The following is a 21,760-nucleotide window of genomic DNA, read 5'->3' on the forward strand; positions in this document are numbered from 1 at the left end:
GCAGACAGAAGACTGGATGGATAAATTCAGACCTTCAAGGAAAGAACCATTTGGACGTCCCGATTATCAGAGGAGGATTAGGTCTGGGGATAAGCCATCCATCCACTATCAAGACTGCAAGGGCCATATATCATCAGTGTCAGGAATGTATAGAACTGGTTGAAATTCCAACTGTATACATTCATTTAGGGGAAAGTTGCGACTGGAGGGGGGGGGGAGGTCTCCCATCTAAGCTCATCCCATTGGGTGATATACACTTTACGAGTGTGGTAGGAAGGCTTTAATTGTTCCAGATGACATGAAAATAAAATGCTTTTAAAATCTGTCTTGGAAACAGAATTTCGTTGGGATAAGAAATTTGCCAATTACATCAGCTTAAACATTTATGTTTCAGGTTATCTGAATTAACTAACCTCATGGGTGTTTTAAATTTCTTTTTAAGTCACTCTTTTACCTAGCACCTGTGTAGCTACACAAGCAAATTAAACATAATCATTATAAGTTTCTAATATTAGAAATATTAGACAATATAGCTAAGAGATAATATCTATGTGGCGACCTCCAGATGCTGTGAATTAGAACTCTCATCATCGCTAGCCACCGGTCATATTGGTTGTGAGTGATGGGAGGTGGGGTACAATATATGGAGGGGACCATGTTGGTCATCCCAGTCTCAGATATTGAGAACTCTTAAAATTTGTTACAATGAACAATTCAATTGAAATGCACAAAGTGCACTATCTAGAATAGTGAAGCATTTGTACATTATTATATTAAAGTTTATATTTTGCCAGCAGAACAAATTCAAAACATAATCCCTTAACACTGATCAGCACCAATGTGCCCAGTAAGCCACATGTTCTGCAAAAGAATATGTTCATGAAGGTCATGTATATTGTCTGCAAAAAGACTAAGGGCAAAAAAACAGTCCTCAATTTTGCATGAAGAAGCACTTATGGAAGCTCAGAAAGGCATGATGAAAAGCTCTTTTTCAGTTTATGAGGTTCAATTTTGCTGTCAGGATTTACAATTATCCTGCCAGGTTTACAGTAAAATGAGCTGGTAGTGCATGCAACTGCTCAAAGAGGTAAGATAATCTTACATTTCATTAACAGCAGTACAGTAAGATTGCAACTCATGTGAGAACTATGTTCCAGAGGCAGCGTGCCTACACAGCACATACACAAAATCGCACATGGACAAAAGCTGCCTGCTGGAAGTGGGGGAAGTCCTGCACAGAGGACCTCCCTGCACTGGCTCCCTGGGCTGCAAGAAAGGTGGGGGGAAGCTTGGTTCCTTCAGATGCGAAAAGGGAGAGAAAAGCAGACAGGGAGAGAGGCAGGCAGAAATGTGGCTTTATTCCAGTTTTTTTGTGGGGGGGGGGGGGTTTTGCCTGCAGCTCTGTCAGCCTTTCTCTGTCCAGCCAGCAGCTCAACACTTCTTCTTCTTCTTCTTCTTCTTCTTCTTCTTCTTCTTCTTCTTCTTCTTCTTCTTCTTCTTCTTCTTCTTCTTCTTCTTCTTCTTCTTCTTCTTCTTCTTCTTCTTCCATCTGCCTCCACAGCTTCCCCACTCATTTCACTCATTTTGGAGCTGCCACCTCTGCTGCAACCATGGTTGGGAAGGCTGCTGCTTCCTCAAAAGTCAAGAGTGCATAATTGAATTTGCGCAAGTAAAATGTGTGTGCGTGTGCTGCAATTGCACTATACAGAGTCCAGACCACATGGGGAAATAGTTCCACTCTTTGCTAGTCAGGCCACATCTGGAGTAGTGGGTTCAGTTCTGGGTGCCACATTTAAAAAAGACTGGTGAATGCCCAGCCAGCATGGTGAGGTAGTCTGGAAACCAAGCTCTATGAAGAGCAGTTGAAAGATCTGAATACTAAAAGTGAGACACAATAGAAGTCTGGAAATTGCTGGGAAGCCAATTTCAGCTAAACATTAGAAGAAACATCCTAACTGTTAGAGCTATTTGACAGTGGAATAGTCTGTCTGGGCAGCTGGTGGGCACTAGCTTCACTGGAGGCATCTGGTCAGAAGCTGGTCAACCATATGTCAAGAGATGCTGTAGTTCAGGGATGAGAACAACTTGGGCTCAGCAAGCCAGATTCTAAAGTGGCCACCCCTTTGTGGGCCACTTTTGACAAGAGGGTGAATCCCCAGGGAAGTGTGAGGAGCAAGGTTTGGGGATGAAAACAAGGTCTCTGGAGGAGCAGTAAGACATCCTTCCAATCTCCTCCAATTATTTTGCACAAGACCAAAGAAATGCCTTCCATATGAACTGTTTCAAGCCCCAATAGGCCCTGCTTCTAAGAAAAAATGGTCCCCATTAAAGGACATCTTTCTTCAAAGCAGAAACCATGTTTATCCTATGGGTATTCCTGCATGGGAAATCACTATATTCAAACAGAGAAGGATCAAACCCACTGTATGTAGAATGGTTTACAGGTTCATTTAGAGCTAGCCATAGTCACAAACAAAAGGATGGAACTAAAACACTTACTCAAATATCTTTCTGAGAACCCATCTGTTTCTTATTGTCTCACTTATCTGATACATCTAGTTTTCAACTGGACAAAATCCTAAATTTCAGCCATTTAGAAAAAAGCTTTCACTTCCTATTAGACAAAGAAAGTCGTCCATTAACAATTGACTCTCTGGGAAAAAACACAAATAAAAGCATGCAAAAAACAAGTTCTTCCCTAGAGGAGTTATTTTTAACTTAGTTCTAGTACAATATGCTATAGTTCTGACTGTCTACAGATGAAATTGTCCAAAAAAATGCTGATAGGATCATTATTTTCTGGATAGTTGTTCTGTTCCCATGGTTCTCAAAGTGGTAGGTGAATCTCCCTAAGGAGGCTTGCAATCCCTGGGAGTATTAGTGGTCCTGTTTACCCCACATTTTCCCCAATTTTCTTCTTATTTTTACTAATCTATATAGTGTCAACTTGTGCGATGTTTACTTGGAAATCAAAGTAATAGGGATATATATTAACACAATTGTATGGACTGTGTGAATTCAAGAATAAACAGAGGGGTCCACTGTGTTCTATTTTTCTGCAATCCATATCTAAACAGGGACCTTAAATGACCCGTTGAGCTCATATTGAACCTTGTCTTGACAACAAGCACCACCAACTCATTGATTTTTCTTAGTTATGTTTAAACAAGCTCAAACTTTGTCTTTCATCTTAGGACAGGGGTAGCCAACATGGTGCTTCTTAGATATTTTTGAACTACAACTCCTATCAGCCCCAGCCAGGATTGTCAATTGTCTGAAATGAGAGTTGTAGTCCAACAACATATGGAGGGCACCACATTCACTACCCTACTTAGGGGGAATTATATTAGGTTAGAAATTCAGTCAACATGCTTCTACCAATCAGAAAACAAAATCATGCTCTAGGACAGCATACTATTTCATGGTCTTTGATTGTTTCATTAAGGCAAGCAAGTGCCCACCCTACGGAGGCTAACATATATTGTCTCCCTGTGTACAGAAAATTATGGCTGGGGAAGCAGGTAGAGTCTGTTTACCAGGAGATCCTAAGGACTGCCTTGATCAGCCAACCTATTTATCAACTCAGGAGCTCAAAAGCAGCCAGCAGAAACACAAAGGTGAACGCTTGGTGTTACAGAAGCTGAAATGGTTTATATATTTCTATTTAGATTTATGGTACCTTTCAAAACAGAACACAAAGTGGTTTTACAAACAGAACAATTAAATCGGATAACAATTTCCATACATCTTTAAAACAAATAAAATTGAAAATAAATAATAGCAGGGGGGTGAAAAGACACTGAACTAGAAAGGCAGTGAGCTCAGAACCATAAAATTCTTTTTAAAAAGGAAAACATGAGATTCTTAGTCTCCCTAGATCAGAGGTGGTGAACTTTAATTTCAATCTGAGGGCCATATTGCCTCTTTGATCCACCCTCTGAGGACCACGTACCAGCATGGTCAAAACCAAATCAGGCATAGCTACCCCACACTTGCTCTTTCTTGTACATACACATAGCTCAGCCACACATCCTTAACTCAAGACAACTCTACAGAAACACACACACACACCACACTTTACACACCATTGTTTATCTCTTTGCCAGCAGTCCAATACAACTGCTCCCTCTTCTGTCACCCCCTTCTCTGACTCCCCCACTCTCCCTGCCAGTCTTGTGGCATTACATTCTCCCCATGTGTTCTTCCTACCATCCCCGAGGGCTCCATTATTCACTTCAGGACAGACTGATTAGGATCCTCCCACCAGTATTAACAGCATTTGCAGAACTTTACCAGCAACTGTGATTTCAGAAAACCAACAAGAACAGCTGAGATCTGAACACGCAAATCAAGAAGTGCATGAGCAGGTCTGAGTGAGGCCGAGGACCTCAGAAGTGCTGTGAGAGACCAATAAACGACAGGGTCTTTCTCAGTGGTGGCTAAAGTAAAGAATTCATTGAATGGTGAAGGAAGGATTAGGACAGGCATAGGCAAACTCGGCCCTCCAGATGTATTGGGACTACAACTCCCATCATCCCTAGCTATGGTCAGGGATGGTCAGGGATGATGGGTCAGGGATGGTCAGGGATGATGGGAATTGTAGTCTCAAAACATCTGGAGGGTCAAGTTTGCCTATGCCTGGATTAGGAAATAGTCTGCTTTCGTCAAATATAAACAAATAATCCAAATGGGATGGCTCTAGTTAGGAGACACATAGGAGAGAGGAAGAATATTGTGGCAGGCTGGAGGTTGCAGTGCCTATCTTAAAACAAAAGCAGGCAATGGAGAGAGCATTTGATAGTACCAGAACTACCAATGAATGAAAAATGCACTTTTCTTATTTGAAGATAACAATCAAACAGTAGCACCAGGAACAACAAATTTGCCAACAAACATACAAACGACATAATCTCTCACCATGAAACCAAGTATAAGGACGCTAATCTCTCTGAAACTCTGTCATGCAAAAATGCTTTTGTGCTGCAAGCATTTGAGATTAACAATTTTGAATTGTTAGGTGTTGCAGAAAAGCATAGTGTCAACATGTGACAGAACTCTGAAGAGCTAAAAACAACAACCCTGTACTTCTGTCTTATGATATTTTAGCAAATGTATGCTCTCAAACCTATGTGTGCCCAAGAAAATGTGAATGCGATGGGGGTGATGTGATGGGGGTGGAAATCAGGGCAGGAAGTGCCTCCATGAAGACACTCCCACTATTCTCCCACCTGAGTTTACCCCTTGTTTCTGAGCTCATTTGTTTGAAAGTGAATTTACCCACAAGTCCCAAGTGCCTGCTACATCTGCCTCATAAGACAGTATGTTGGTCATACTGTGCAGTTCTACACTCAATATGGTGTACCTGTTTTAGTTGGCTTGCTTTTTGCTCTGTGTTTGTGTGTGTGTGTATGCGTGTATGCGTGCAAACAAACACTTACCTTTGGAACATGAGGGTTAAATTCAACTGCTCTGTGAATTGCCTCTACAGCATTAATCTCTGCTGTACTAAGTCCTCTTCTAGAAGCTGTTTCTGGAGAGAATCTGCAGCAACATTCAAAAGTTTGTCAAGTTACTCAAACTGAGGCAAAGGATAATCTAGCTTTTTTTAAGCTGAGCTGATTGAAAATAATTTTTTTAAGCAAAAGCTCAAATTAGCTGGGCCAGAGCTTAATCCAACAAAGCAAAAGCACTACTTGCAGTTGCCAGGTGCAAAATTATTTGCTTGCAGGAAGAGTGAAGAGTTTATCACTTTACATCTGAATCTGAAATATTTCACTTACCTATCTGAAACTGCTCTGGCCTTTAAGAGTGCTGCTGTGTAACATATCGCTGCTGATTTTGGAAGGCTGATGTCTATGAAACAATAAATTGTTGTATTTAGATTCTAAAGTGAGAAACATTTCAAAACCACACCCTCCAAGAAGAGGGAGGTGCTTTAAAGCTACCACCGAGGAAAAGGCAGTGTTTCAGACTAAGTTTACTTGCCTTGTGTGAGAGCTCAGGGGAGGAAACTACAGAGAAAGACACTCTCTTGTACATGTGTCAAATGTCTGCTACTTTGCATCATGGCTCCAAGTTGTCTGTAGCTTTTTGTTTCTCAGAATTCCAAGATGTCTAAAAGCCCATGGCCATTGATGAGGCTCATAAAAACATATGCCCCCAACACCCGTGTGCCCACAGCAACAGAATGTGGGATAACTTCTTCTGTTCCATATATTCTCTGTCACTCATCTTTCTTTCCTGTACAATCTCAACCCTAAGTCCCATTTTTTCCTCTTTTCTCCTAATCACCTCTTTCCTTACTGGCAGTTACTCTTCCTAGCTACTACTTCTCTTCCTCCTTTTCCCAAACGAGAGGATCAAAAATTTGGGCTGGTTGCCACACATCAATGTTCAGAATCATGTATTGTTTCTGGCAAGTCTTCAACGTCACTAATGTCATAAAAACCAGGTTAAAGCAATCTATTAACACATTTCAAAACGCCTCCAGCCACCTTCAAAACCCCGTCCCTCAATTCCATATTAATGGACAGTTTTAGCCAGTATCTACTTTTTAACTTTTTAAAAATACTTAGCTATCAAGTGTAAGAATTTGCAATATATTCTGAGTTAAAGCAATGGCTCCATCTAGCTCCAGCATTGCATCTGAATCACAGCAGCTTTTCAGCATCTTGAATCTTGAACACCCACTGCTGGAGGGGACAAGGAGTGAATCTGACACCCACTGAACTGTTCCCACCGTTAACTTAATCAGAAACACGATAATTAGTTTTAATATCACTGTTCAGAGTTTACATGAAACTCTCCTTACATTTTATGTATGGGTTCCATGGTATGCTGAAAAGCAACTAAGCACTATGCAGTCCTAGAGAAAGAACTGTTAGGAAAAACTCCTTTAGGGCACCTCTCAAAGAAAATGTGGCAAATCTGGCACTGAACTTGAAGCGCATTATTGTTTTTTGACCTGAAATCCTTTGCAGAGAGATGCTCCATGGAAAAAGTGGTATAACTTTGAGAATGGTAAAGACGTAATTAGTCCCTTGTGCTAACTGATCTATAGATAAACATCAGTATAACATACTAGTGACAGGATACAGTATTCAATTATAATGTAGAAAGTTAACATATTTGGAGTGAAAAGAGCCACTAGAAAAAAATAAGTGGGATAGAACTGTCATTGGAACTGTCATTGGAATATGTCTTGCTTAAATGATATCTTGGGGGGAGTGTTACTATTTTTAAAATTATATATACCCGTACACACACACACACACACACACACACACACACACACACACATATATATATATATATATATACATACATACATACATACATACATACATAAATATAGCCTTTCACCAGCTGGTTTACAACCTAACTAGCATAATAAAATCCAAACAACACAATAATTTAAAAACAATTAGTATTTTGCAAACAACCCTTGGGTTTTGATTGGATAAAGGGCAATTTAAAAGTTGAACAAATAAAATAATTTCATCCAATTTATATCAGCTGCCTAAGGTCCAAGATAAGATACAAATCAAGGTGAACAGATGTCTGTGTTGATTTTCAGGTACCACCTATCTACTCTGCTGAGTTATTTGAAAATGACTGCTAATCATGGGAGGCCTTGGACCCCAAGAGGGAAGGGGCCTATGGTAGGTATTCATGAATATTTTATTCAAGCACACACTGCAACTTGCATCTAGCATACAATGACATCTATATATTCTTACCATCATACTTTGCTAGAACTGCCTGGACATCAGCATAAGCCTGTAGTTCCAGAAGTGATTCTAGGAGATTTTCATGTATATTCAATACACTTAGGAGAGGAAACTCTTTCATTAACTGTAAATAGGAGGAGGGAGGAGAGAATAAATTAGGCTACAGAAGTTTCTATCTTGCAGCAAAGTCTTATGCATGTTTACTCCACTAAGTAAAAAAGACAAAGTGAAACTGACCCATTTTTCCTTTGCAGCACAGATTGAACTCAAGCCATTCTGCAAAGGAATTGCTCAGTTGACCCAAACAGCCAAAGAGCACTGATTTTAAACCTCACTTTGGAAAGGGTTCAGCTCCATTCAGTAGCTTCCAAATGGAACCAATCCCAGAGGGACTTCTATCTGGTGCCAAATTTAACAGGCACTGAAAACAAGTCATAGAACAATCATATGATATCGGGGGGGTGGGGGTGGGCAGGTGGCATGACACGGGGAAAATAGCCTCTCAGGCTGGATGTTCCTCATCACTGCTATACATGTCTACTCAGAAGTAAGTGCTGTTGACTTAAATTCAGCCATTAGCCATGATGAGCTACAACTGGAAGCAGCAATGCCGATTCTGAATACTAGTTACTAGAAACCACAGGAAGAGAGAATGCTCTTGTGCTCAAATCCTGCTTGCCAGTTTCCAGTTTCCCAGAGGCATCTGGCTGGCCACTGTGAGAAGAAGTTACTGGACTAGTTGGGCCTTTGGCCTGATCCAGCAAGTTCTTCTTATGTCCTCCCAGGTAAGGGAGGGGTATAGAATTGAAGTCTGGATTACTTACATCTCTCATCATTTTTACTGCTTCTTTAATTCTTCCAAGCTTCCTTGCACACATAGCTAGTCTTCTTTTCACATAAACCAGTACATTGGTGTCTCTTCCTAGGGAAAAAGAGAGACTACATCAAATACATAAAAACTAAGATATCACACATTTTCTAACCCAGGCATTCATTTCTGCATACGTTGTAGGAGATCCATCCTGCTCTTCCTGTCTACAAATATATTGAGAAGGTTGAGAGTTCAACCATAGAACACACCCATAAAATCACAGTGACTTTTTTTTGAAAACACACATGAGTCAATCAACATTTATCCATCTGAGTCTGCAAAATGAAGGGAACATTATATCCTGAGAAAATAGAAAGGGAGGGGCACAGACAATGTGATGTGCCAAACACTGACTTAATATGAAGCACAAGGAATCCAACTATTTCCTCAAGCCACCACATCCAAGGATGTGGGACGAGAAACCCTCTAACACCCTTTCATCCAAACAACATATTCATAGCTTCAGCACATATTTGCTGTTCCATTGTAATAATAAACTGAAGTTTGACAACTTGTTTGTGGCCTCAAAATTAAGATACCACATTCCATGGCACAAGACAGCAAGAGAGAGAGAAATACAAAGAGAGAGAGTAATATTGTAACCTTGAGCTATTGACAGAGACTTGCTAGAAAAAGCAAATAGGATGAGCTGAGCTGCTGGTAGAGGGATGAATCCACCAAAGGTAAAATACCAAAGGTAAAACATTATTTCCCACAGCCCTGCTAACAGCAATGTAGTTAATATCGAACTGTATCGCGTTGCTGCTCTGTGAATAGAATGACCTCTTTCCTAGAGTGCAACTCTCCTTCTGTGACCAGCATAATATTTTAAAATATTCTCATATTTTAAAATAAGGCTAAAGCCTTATCCTTTACACACTTAACTGAAAGTGAGTCCCACTGTAGTCAGTTCAGCTTACTTCTGTTTAGACACGTATAGAACTGTAGTGCAAAACATTCAGCACTTTCTGAAATTAAAATGCAGCTTGTACACCTGCTGCCTGTACTTACAGTATGTGTACTTTTAATTTTTGAGTTTTAATTTAGATTTTAATTCTTCAGCATTAAAGTTTTCTAGTGGTTCTGTAGATTTGAGCATGACCAAGCACAGCACTATTGACCGTTTTGAATGATTTGTGAAAGGATACTTACTAAACTGTGCTTCATGCTGTGGACTCTGGGAACTGCAGTGCTGAGACTTTCTATAAATGGTTTCTCCTGCTTTCAGAGCCTGCTTAAAATATTTCTCAGCATCCACAATAGTAGTTGCTTCTTCCTCGGCCAAAAGAACATATGCTGTGGCACAACTGAGAGAAAAAATGAAACCAGGTATTCAAAAGATGTATGTTGACACAGTGACATGATTAACAATGTATACAGTACAGTAGTTGAACATACTTACAAATAAACTCTGATCAAAGATGTGGAACAAAACTATTTTCATCCAAACAATACATGTAAAATGTTTCAATACACATTAAAAGGAAAACAGGCTCTGTGAGATTGAGCCCAGGTAGGAGAGGGACTACTAATTTTCATTGAAGGTGGCTATTTTATGATCAAGATGACTATAAAATGCACTAAATAAAAGGTGAATTTCAGTATCAGTCAAACTACAAAAATGAAGTTTTTTTAAAAAAAACATGAGTCATATAAAAATGCCAGCCCACACATATAGAAGTACACTTGGATAGTCAAATGCACAAAATAGATTTGCAAAGTGGTGTATTGTCTAAAAAGGTATGGAAACTTTTGCTCTGCTTTCTCTCTCTTAACTGGAACATTATGTGAGATATAGAAGGGGAAATGTTAGAAAAGAAAAAGAAAAAGAAAAAGAGAGAATTCCCAGAACATTTTTTAAAATGACTTAACTATGAAGATTGTTATAACGGTTGTGTTTATTTTGAGTTGAAAAATGCCCCTGCCACTTGAAGATCTCATTTTCTAAAAGTTGTGTGCTAATTTTGGACACAACTGAGCCAAACATAAGAATTTTGAGTCCTATTAAAATGGACCCTTAGTTCAGTTGCACTGAAAAAGATGAGATTCTTTACTTCATTTCTATGGTTCGGCATCAATTCAGACTTGTGTGAAGTATCCACTTCAGACTGCAGGTTGGAAAAATTGCAACATCTCAATGTCCAACAATTACAAAAACGCCTTACATGTTAGCTTAATATGTCAAGGGTTAAAAACTTAATATGGGATACTGTTACAGCCCACCAAAGGTTACATCACTTGAACATGTTAATCATATTGTTACAAAAACCCAGTGCCCGCCTCTCTCTTCGCCAAGCAGTGGCACAAGAAACATTGGGCCACAGGCACACATACAGGATCTGGGTCCCTTTGGAGAATAGAAGAAACATCGGAGACTGTCATGCTTTAAGAAATAGGGTTTATTTGCCTATTTACACGTTCGGTTAGCATGGAGGACGTCCAGATCTTACAGCATGGCCCAAAGCATTGCAGGCAACCTTTCCTACTCCCCCGCCAAGATGGATCTCAGCCTTCCTTTCTCCTTCTTCTGCCCAGAAACCCTCACTTCAAACCTCCCCTTTCCTGTCCCCTCAAACACAGTTACACTGGCAACCTTTGTGACATCTGACTCCCCAGGCCAAAGGATCCTTCTATGGCCCATCAGCACCTTTTTTTAATGCTAACAGGTCTGCTCTTCCCCCCAGCCAGCCAGGAATTCCTTTGCAGCTTATATCTCCCACCCCCAAATAATCACAATCCTAGAAATTATTAATTTCTATGTTTATCCCAAGTCTACAACAATATGAATACGGTAGGCCCTAAGAAATTACTTAACAATGCTGTATAGCTTTAATTTTACTTCATAAAATTAGGGTGAGACTTGTTACTAAACTTAAAGGTAAAGGTCCCCCTGACCGTTAGGTCCAGTCGTGGATGCCTCTGGGGGGCTGCACGCTCATCTTGCTCTATAGGCAGAGGGAGCTGGCGTTTGTCCGCAGACAGCTTCCGGGTCATGTGACCAGCATGACTAAGCCACTTCTGGCAAACCAGAGCAGTGCACAGAAATGCCGTTTACCTTCCCGCCAGAGAAGGTAGATACCTATTTATCTACTTGCACTTGACGTGCTTTCGAACTGCTAGGTGGACAGGAGCTGGGACCGAACAACGGGAGCTCACCCTGTCACAGGGATTCGAACTGCTGACTTCTGATCACCAAGCCCTAGGCTCTGTGGTTTAGACCACAGCGCCACCAAACTTACTCATTATTTAATTCTAAAGCTTGATATGCTGCTTTTATTCGGGCCTGAGGGTTCCTCTCCCGCCATGCCTTCTGCATAACTGTTGGGGGAAAAATAGGATTTATTTAAAGGCAAGTCATGACTGTAGGTATTCATGGAGAAACAAACAAACAAACAAATCTCTCTCTAAGAATAAATCCACTACCAAACTGAACACCAGCCCCTATCATAAATGTATGTTATTCTTCATCTTTATTTTTAAAAGAGAGAAAAATGAATAAGGTGACCAACAGAAAAGGGGGGCAGAGCTTGTGGCAATTGGCCCCAGGTGGCTCATGAAAAGTTTGTTGTTTTCCCTCCTGCTGGCTGCAAGGTAAGTTTGGTCACTGATGGTCTCTGGGTGGAATGAGTGTGGCTACATGGAGACCAGTGCCAAGGCTGGTGGGATTAGCCCAGCTGTTGCTTCCTTCTCTTCTGCCAGATGCTATTCATTTTAAGTGAATAAAATTCTCATCGTTGCCACTCACTTGGCTGGGTTCATTTTTTTGGGAATGAAACCCTAATCCTGATGAAGGCTAAAAAGTGAACATTCATTAACTGATTGCACAATCCTATTCATGTCTACTCAGAAGTAAGTTCAACTGATTTCAATGGAGCTTATTCCCAGCTGAGGAAGTACAGGATTGCAGTTTGACTGTATCTGATGGTCCTCAGTTTTTATAAGGAAGGGAGAGAACCTATATATGTTTCTTTTGGAACTAAACCTGCAACTGTCCAGCAAGAATAATGTGGAAAATGTTGGAGCATTTTTCTGAAAACATAATGTTAGTTTTGGCTCTGATGATGAAACAATATACAACATTTATAAAACAAAAACTACAGCTCTCATATCATTAAACATGTCATCAGATTAATGTGTAGACAGCTAACTCTTGCCGATTTAGATGAACTAGTAAGAATTAACACATAAGCTGAAAAAGGCCAGATATGACGAAAGCCAATGCTTTAAAGATAGGAACAGACAATATGTAACCCTCAAAAAAAATTGGTGCAAAGAAATATAATAATTTCGGGGCATGGCAGGTTTTTTATAGTAGTAATTCAACATTCATGAGTACATAACATTTGCAAGTCTTACAACTCAAAAAGGGTAGCCACATCCATCTTGCTGTAGCAAGAACAGTGAGGGTCTTGAACTGTCACAAAAATTCTGCTGCATGCATCCGATGAGGTCCATGAACACATATGCCATGGTAAACATATTAATCTTTAAGGTGCCATAATACACCTTTCTTTCCTACTTAGACTTGGACAGGACTCTCAGGTGAGCAGAGGACATACTGTATGTAGAAATGTTATCACAGACACACAAAGTTCTGGCAATAATAATGACTTAAGGTTTGTTTGTCTCATCCTGATTTCTCCGTCCCAAGAGACCAGAAACATTATGAAAAATGAGATATGTTATCCATCAAATATAAAAGAGACTTAGAAAAGGTATTTAGAACAAGCATTTCCAACATTAAAAATTATTTATGACTAACTAGACATCTTTTTATCTTTCACACAAGAGATGTGGTTGATACCTGCATCTGAAGGTCGAATTGAGTCGGTTTCACATGTGAAAAAGGTCTGATGATCCTGAGCAGATAAGTTCATGTCATAATATGTAAGTGGCTCCTTTCCAGTCACCCACGTATATCTTTAAAAAAAGAGAAAAAAGAGAGGCTTCATTAAGAGCCCAATTCTTTGCCTCTCTACTCAAAAGAAAGCCAGTGGGATACGCTCCCATTTAAGTATCTACATGGCAACCTAAAGGACATATTTACATGAGAAATAGAGAAGTATCTTTCACAGAGCAGATTAATCTTTATTATATGCACAAACTAGACCAAATAAGGCAGGAATCAGTGGAGGCTATAGCTCGTATTTTCTCCAATGAGCGATTATCATCCTTGCAATGAACATCCACTACAAGTTTCAAACTTGGCTGGAACCTTTTTAGTGGAGATACACATTGAAACTCTTCGAACTTAGGAATTGTAAAGCTCATTGTATCTATTATAAGAAAATATTCAAGTGATTTATACACCACCTTTGGGAACAACAGCCTTCCCAAGGTGGTGAATAGGATTACATGGAAAGATGTCATCATTTTTAAAACCACATTATACCCCTTTGAAATTGAGCAGGAGCTCAATTTATGATTCTATGATCACTGGAATTAATAAAAAGCCAACTGGTTTGTTTGTTGTTGTTTTTAAAAAATAAGATTTATCTTAAAGCTTTACAAAGTTTGGGCCACATGCACTTCCTGGGGGAGGGAATTCCACAGAGGGAGGAGGGAACCATCAAAAAGGCCCTGTTGGTGAAGAAATGCAACCCAGAAGAAATGCCCCAGAGCAGGAATAGCCAACATGCTGCCCTCCAGATGGTGGTGTTGGACACCAATTCTCATCAGTCGCTGCCAGCATGACCAACAATCGGGGATGATGGCAGCTGGAGTCCAACAACTAGCTAACGCTGCCCTGAGACAAAAACTTGTCTTTTAAAAAGCAAAGAAATAAATCATCTATCCAAACAGATTCATATTTGTCCTTATATACGGAATTTACAGGAAAGAGTAAGATTACAATGTTCTGACAAACCAGAAGCTCAAGTTCTATTTTGATTTATTTTACAAAAATGGCTATACACTAATATAACAAAGACAAAATACCTGCTATATTCTGCTCCTCTAAAGAGATTGAGGGGATTTCTCCATACTTTGCACTCTGTAAAAAGAAACAGTTTAATCTCAAAATTAAGCCAGAACTTCAGATTTTTAAACATATATGCCTTGTGTGTTGAGGCTGGTTCACTATAAGAAATCTTGGTTCAATAAATATGAAATCATTACTTCTGAACTGGCCCAAATATATATTTACAATGACATGCAAATCTGAAATGATGCTTTCAAAACTAGATCCATAAACAATCGTTTGAAGCAGGCATGGCAAGCCCTAACCATAGTATTAAAATGTGGATGGCATGACAAATTATTAATGGTACTAAACAGGAAATTGGAAAAGGGAAAGCCCCAAGTAAGAGGAGAGGAAACAGAGGAAACCCTGGTTTGTTTCTGATAGTCCAAACTACAGTTTGGATGAATGTCTAACTTGAGCTACCACTTCAAGAAAACAAAGTTTTTCTATCACATGTAGGTGCAAAGCAAACAATTTTCCAAAAACAAAACTAAAAACAAAACCCACTTGTCACACAGTTCTATATAGTAAAATATATACAGGAAAAATATCTATTACAATAAAACGAAAAATCATATTGATTTGGAAATTGCAAGGGGTTGTGGAAAATAAAATACTAAACTCAAAAACTCACCTGCCCCCAGCAAAAAAGGGTTTGCCCAATCTGATTTACTTTGATTTGTTTTTCCTAAGCAAGACAAAGGCATTACCTGATGCAAAGCTAAGCCCATTTACAAAAATAAACATAAATTGTATTTACAGACTTTGGCTAAGGCCAACTATCATGAAGTACATTTGCACAAAGCCAGATGTTAGAAGCAATCACCTGACAAACTCTGCCTGCTTGTCTCATTTTCTCCACTAGTGGCAGAGAAAGTTGCCTGTGGAGAATTAGTATTCTCTGCTCCTCCAATAAGTGGTCGTAAATGGCTCACGGATACCTGCTCAATGAAAGATGTGCCATATTTTCTGAAATACCACCATTCAAATATCTGCAATGAGAAACAGAAAAACACACAATAAACTATTGGGTCAAGAATCTCAAGTCACATCACTCGCTCACAAAACAATAGGCTGGCCACAATTATATTTATGGTTCCTTTCAGCAAAGGTTGACAGTTTGCCCACAGATAATATAACAGGGAAGAATTCTTTCTAAACATAGCCCTTTTAGGACACTGCCACCAGTGAAGTAGTAAGCAAGGCTCCCAAAGTTCAGCCACTTCCTGTTTCTCTGTAAACGTAATGGAGATATAAGATAGCCAAAGAAATCTATTGGTTCTTACCATAGGGCTGCTCCCCCCCTCCAATGGAAAATATTGGCTTAAAAAAAGTATCATGGGATTGTCAAATTAAAACTAATCCAGGGAAGCAGACTTAACTGTCTTTCTTCTAATGCTGCACACTTAATTTTGGTTATTTAACTACCCTGTGATAGCACACTCCTCCTACAACCACTCGTGTAAATTTATTTGTGGCACTGCATGAGGGTTAAGAATAGACAGACAGGTTTCATCTTACCTTATGAGCACAGTGCTGCACAGGCGACTCAGAACTGGCATGTCCATAGCTGCCAAGTTATCCCTTTTTTACAGGGATTTTCCCTTATGCTGAATAGGCTTCCTCGCGAGAAAAGGGAAAACTTGGCAGCTATGCATGTCCCATGTCAGAGATTGGCCCCAACAAGTAGGCTCCAGACAAAAACTAAACGCTACTCAGGGCAATTTTGGTAAAACATGGGGTGCTATAAACAATATACTGGTGTCCTCAAGATGAACAAGAACGGCCTGAAGGCAAATAGTAATATTTTCATCATCTTTTTGGTTGCTACACTGCTCCTAACATACATATTTTATGTTCGATGGAATAGCATTATAGTGCAACTGTGGCTATGCAAAAGGTGCCCTCTCATACAGCCATGATAATGAGGCAATGCAGGTAGAGTCCCACAAATAACTTTGCAGCCTAAGCAATGTGCTTCAGAATCCTGCTGGTGAAGGCTCAAGACTATTGTCACAGCTGCCCCTTACAATGTTATAAAGCATTTCATTTTTTACTTGGAAGGCTGTGGTGACCAGTAAGGAACCACATCAAAATGAATAAAAATGTTGGCTTCTTTTTCTGTATAGGAGCGCCACCTAGAGTTCAGCTGGCATATCAAAGGTAACTTTCATCTTCAGACCCGCACAGTTTACACAAATCTAGTTTTAAAAATTAAACTGTAACATTGTAAACACAGACTGATCACATTTCACCATAACTATTCCTCATCTTCCAAAAATCCCAAAAAGGTACTGTGGATGCAGACATGACCTATTCTTAGTTGATGTAGACATTTTCCTAGAGTGTGCTTTAATAACAGTCTTAAAAGCAGACCACAATTTAGGGTCTATGATGCATTAATTTCTTACTTCTTTGTCCTAAGCAGCAGAATGAACTCAGCAATTAAAAAAAAATACTTTTAATCTTCTAAAAATCTAAAATCTGAAGACTTCTATACAATACTTGTGTGCAGCATTTTAAATACATACTAGCCTATGTAGTAGTATAATCTCACTTTTACACTACAGTGCAATTTCAACCTAAGTTGTGTGAAATTTCAACCTTGTGTAGTTGAAGGCTGGCCAGTTGAAATCCCACAAATTAATTGCATGCAAAGCAGACAGCATAAAATGTCCTTTTGCACTTGGTTTTCCTGGTGTGGGAAGCACTTTTAAGCTCTCAGACTTGCTTACCAGGCTTTGGGAGGCTCTTGTTAGATATTGCAGGAACTTGGATGGCCAACGAAATCTCACGAGAGCCTCCCAAAGCCTGGTAAGCAAGAAGGGGAGCTTAAGAGGTCTCCGTCTTGCTTGGAAGGTCAGGATGGCCTTGTGGCAGTGGTTCAAAGGGGGTGGTTCAAGTATATGCATTTTTGCATGTATGTTTCATCCCTGGAATGCAGTCCCTGCACAAGACACGATCATACTATATTTCTGGTTCTGTAGGATCAACAAAAAATCCAGCATGAGTAAATAGAGAAAATTACTTACAAATATCAGACCGGATATCAGAGAAGATGTCCCAGTAAGTGCAACATAGAATTTTGGAGTCAGTGTGCTCAAGAAAATGGTCACTGTCAAAGAAAAAGGGAAGCTTTGTCAATACATTTGCCTTTCAGTGTCTGAGATGACATTACTTAAGCAACAAACATACACACACACACAGTCAATTCCTCCTTTGGTTGGGGGTACTTTTTGGAATGTCTGAATCGGGAAATTATGTAGCCCATACAAGCTATGCTTTGAATCAGGCATCCCCAAACTTCGGCCCTCCAGATGTTTTAGACTACAATTCCCATCTTCCCCGACCACTGGTCCTGTTAGCTAGGGATCATGGGAGTTGTAGGCCAAAACATCTGGAGGGCCATAGTTTGAGGATGCCTGCTTTGAATGTTAGGAGAATCATTACCGTATGTTAAAGTAGACTTTTTAGCTAAAAGTGCTGGACAGGACCCAAGTATAACAGCACTCTTCCCACCTGTGATTCCCAGAAACTGCTATTCAAAGACATACTGCTTCCAACAGTAGAGCTAGAACCTAGCTACTGTGGCTAGTCCATTGAAAGTCATCAAACATGGTAGGCATCACCACTGTTCATGGTAGAGAATACCATAATTTCACTACATGCTTTTTGTTTGTTTGTTCAATGTTTAGCTTCGTAAGAAGTCCATGAGTTTAAGTTCAAATAGCTAACCCTAAATGTTTTAATTGATATTTTGGCTTTCTCTTAACCTAGATCAGTCAAACACAAGGATCCATAACAGCAAACCACAGTTTTAACACAAGTTTAATAGTTTTAACTTAAATCTGTAAAGAGTAAAATATGGGGAATTATGGATATTTGCTCAATTTTAAATACTTTCGAAAACATATATTGGTGTGTTGTACCTTGCCTTGTGACCATATGGTGAAGAGCAGTATAGATATATTTAAATAAGGACCTAGATTACTACAATGCATTAGATGTGGGGCAGCCTCAAGACAGGAAACTTCAACTGGTGCAGAAGTCAGCAGTCAGGTTGCTCACCGGAGCAAGAAAATTTGAGCATATCATGCCAATCCTGGCCTGACTGTAATGGCTGCGAATCAATTCCTGAGCCAAATTCAAAGTGCTGGTTTTTACCCATAACAGCTCAGGACTGCAATACCTCAAGGACTGCCTCTTCCCATATGAACAGACTCAGAACCTGTGGTCATCATCTGAGGCACTTCTTTGTGTGCCCACTCCACGAGAGGTCCAGAGGATGGCAACACAAGAATGGGCCTTTTTTTTTTTTGCAGTGGCTCCCCATTTGTGGAATGCTCTCCATTGGGAGGCTTGCCTGGCACCTTCATTACATATCTTTAGGCACCAGGTAAAAAACGTCTCTCTCTCCTAAGCCTTTGGCTAATTAAGTCATCTATGGCCTTTAAAACTGTGAGGGAAGGTAATTGTTTTTGTTCGTTACTATATTATGCATTTTTGTGTTCTTACATTGTACAGTAAACTGCCCTGTGATCCTAGGATGAAGGGCAGTATAGAAATTTAATAAATAACAATAGACACTAGTTTCATTTTTTTATTAGAATGGGCACAAACATTTCTTTTAGCCTGGAGCACAGAAAGCACTGCATGTGACAAGGGTTCTACGTATTCAAAATAATTAAGCCGTAATTTTTCAAGAAGTGTCAACACTTAAGGGTTACTTGTAATTGTGAGAAATTTGAATACAGATCCCTGCAAACATCTATTTCCATGTAGGAACAACATATCTGAAGCAGCTCAAAGGTAAACTAATACTGTTGCATGTTAACAGGAAGTAAATCTAATTGTACTCTGTAAGATTTACTTTTGAATATGCATGTTTAGGACTGATTCATAAAATCCAGACAGATACCACCTGAGGCATTTTATTAACCAACCTACAACACTCAATCTTGTTTGTGGGTTAGGCCTACTGATTGTTATTTAGCAAGAGATTAGTAGATGAAAAGTCTAAAGAAAATGAATATGGTGTGTTGACAATGAGAAATTGACAGCTCTTATATTAGTGTCAGTCTCACAATTTAACCAGTATAGCTAGTTTTGTCTGAACAAGTCTACCTTCCTGGGCTTTTGAAACCACAGCATGCAAGAGACAAAGTCTTAAACACACAAAATAATACCAAGTTAAAAGCAGGACATGTACATTAAGCCCTGAGGGGGATCCTGAGGTAAAAGTCAAGGTTATTCCATTATTTACTTGATGTACTGCTTCATGTGTAGAGTATGGCAAAACTCAGTAGGACCACCGAGCAAATAAATAAGCAGACTCTCCTTCATTCCCTAGCAACTTTAACCCATGAACACATTGTTCTAAAGTTATGCATGTATCATCATGCTTTGGGATGTTTTATTAGAATACCCTATACTAAGGATGTACCCATATGACATAAGCCCCATTTAATATAATGGCACTTACTTTTGGCAGCCTACTTTTAAATAAACATGGAGAGGATTGAGCTGTAAGTCATGCTGTATGCTGGACTGCAGATTTAAGAGTGTGCTTTTAACTCCCCAACCGTTAACTTTAGACCAACAAAATATTATGAGACTTAGCATCTATGTAAGGCCCGCAATTTAAAAAGCAACAAAAGGGGAGTATGGAGCTCACTGCTCTAATAAAAGGATAGTGACTGTGTGTAAATTGCAGCTTTCAAACAACAGGTCTAGTTTCTTTCTGTTTTGATGACACAGAGGATCTGACAGCTGGTAGTATAGCTGCTGTCATCATTCAGGGCTTGCAGACAGCAACAGATGATACGGTAGAAAGCTTTTTTTAAAAAAAGCAAAAGCTAACAAAGGGAAGACATCCCAGACTACAGACTGCCTTGCAATCTTTAAAATAAACAGACACGAAGAAAAAGTGGGGAACCAGATTTTAAACCAACTTGGCTTACAAATAACCTGACAAAAAATAACGAGGCCCCGAAGGACAGAAGCACTTAAATACACACCAAAACACACAGGAGAACAGCCCCCAGCAGACCTGCAAGAACCAATCCTTTCTGATAATAGGACCCGTCTTAAGAACCCTGTATTTGTATGCAACCAACCCCAAGGTAAACACACCCCAGATTTCAGTGTGAGGCAAAGTCATAGCTCTAGAGAAGCCTGTTTTCACCCTCAGGGCTCAGCCCAGAAATGAATGGCGTAAGGCCAGTTTCACAGAGCACGTGCAGAGTTCTTTCCACAAACGGCACCTCAAGCACCTGAGATTAGGGCTGAAGAGTTGAGGGGCAGCGAGTGTAACGCCCAAACAGCCCCCTAAACGCCCCAAAGCCCCCCACCCCTCACGTCCATAGCAGCGGAGGGAAAAGAAGCGAGCCAGCCCGCGCCCCTCCCGGCAGCGGAGTCCCCTCAGCGCCCACAGAGCTGCTCTCCCACCCGCTTCCCCCGAGCAGCCCCTCACCTGCCGCCAAGTTATCCCGCAGCCGGAGCGGGCCCCGCAGGAAATAAAGGAGACCGAGCGCCGCCAGCAGGGCCAGCGTCCGCGCCCAAGGTCCCCCCGCCAACCTCAGCCTCTCCCACCGCCGAGGGCAGTGGCTGGGCAGCTGGGAAGAGGAGGAGGAGGAGGAGGAGGAAGGCGCCGCATCCCCATCCACGGGAGAAGGACCACTCTCCGCCATGACTCCCGCCCTTCGCTCGCTCGCTCAGGCCTGGCTGGCTGGAGGAAAGGAGGGAGGGACCAGCCAGGCGCGCCGCCGCCTGACTCTGGGAGAAGCGGGTGCGCGTCCGCGCGCCCGCTGTTCCGTCGCTTGTCCCCCGCGCCAAGTGTCTGTTGCCTTAGAGGGGACCCCTCGGGGATACACCTCCGCCGCCGTCCTGCTTTAAAGGGGGCGCTTTTGTTCTTTCCTTTTTTAGGGCTCCCGCTCCCTGGAGGTTTTTTTCCTTAAAAGGGACGTGACTCCGGTTTGTGGTCCCCCCCCCCAGTGGGAATTGTTTTTTTATTATTATTATTGCTTTTCCATTTGGGATTGCAAAGGTTTGGTTTTTTTTAACTAACGGGATATACATTTTTAATAACCAAGAGCGCTCCACTGAATGCATGATACATATGAGATGCACAGCGCGCAGATACAAGGAAGTAGCCTGATAGTCCCTGTTTTTAACTTAGAAATTTGGGCGAATGGATTT

The 21,760-nt window shown here is 40.5% G+C and overlaps 1 protein-coding gene across 1 annotated transcript in view; it reads right to left on the reverse strand.

Annotated features, from left to right (window-relative positions):
• Nucleotides 1-21,302, reverse strand: part of ST7L (suppression of tumorigenicity 7 like) — a 38,480-nt gene extending 17,178 nt beyond the window's left edge. The window contains exons 1-11 of the mRNA XM_035122472.2: nucleotides 21,036-21,302; nucleotides 17,596-17,678; nucleotides 15,390-15,555; nucleotides 14,539-14,593; nucleotides 13,406-13,521; nucleotides 11,841-11,919; nucleotides 9,754-9,908; nucleotides 8,555-8,652; nucleotides 7,740-7,854; nucleotides 5,781-5,853; nucleotides 5,439-5,541 (exon numbers count right to left, since the gene is read on the reverse strand). Coding sequence (XP_034978363.1) covers nucleotides 5,439-5,541; nucleotides 5,781-5,853; nucleotides 7,740-7,854; nucleotides 8,555-8,652; nucleotides 9,754-9,908; nucleotides 11,841-11,919; nucleotides 13,406-13,521; nucleotides 14,539-14,593; nucleotides 15,390-15,555; nucleotides 17,596-17,678; nucleotides 21,036-21,252 — 1,260 coding nt within the window. The 5' untranslated portion in view covers nucleotides 21,253-21,302. The remainder of the gene's footprint in view (nucleotides 1-5,438; nucleotides 5,542-5,780; nucleotides 5,854-7,739; nucleotides 7,855-8,554; nucleotides 8,653-9,753; nucleotides 9,909-11,840; nucleotides 11,920-13,405; nucleotides 13,522-14,538; nucleotides 14,594-15,389; nucleotides 15,556-17,595; nucleotides 17,679-21,035) is intronic.
• Between the last annotated feature and the right edge of the window lie 458 nt (nucleotides 21,303-21,760).

Source organism: Zootoca vivipara, chromosome 7, assembly GCF_963506605.1.
Source record: "Zootoca vivipara chromosome 7, rZooViv1.1, whole genome shotgun sequence".
Taxonomy (NCBI): Eukaryota; Metazoa; Chordata; class Lepidosauria; order Squamata; family Lacertidae; genus Zootoca; species Zootoca vivipara.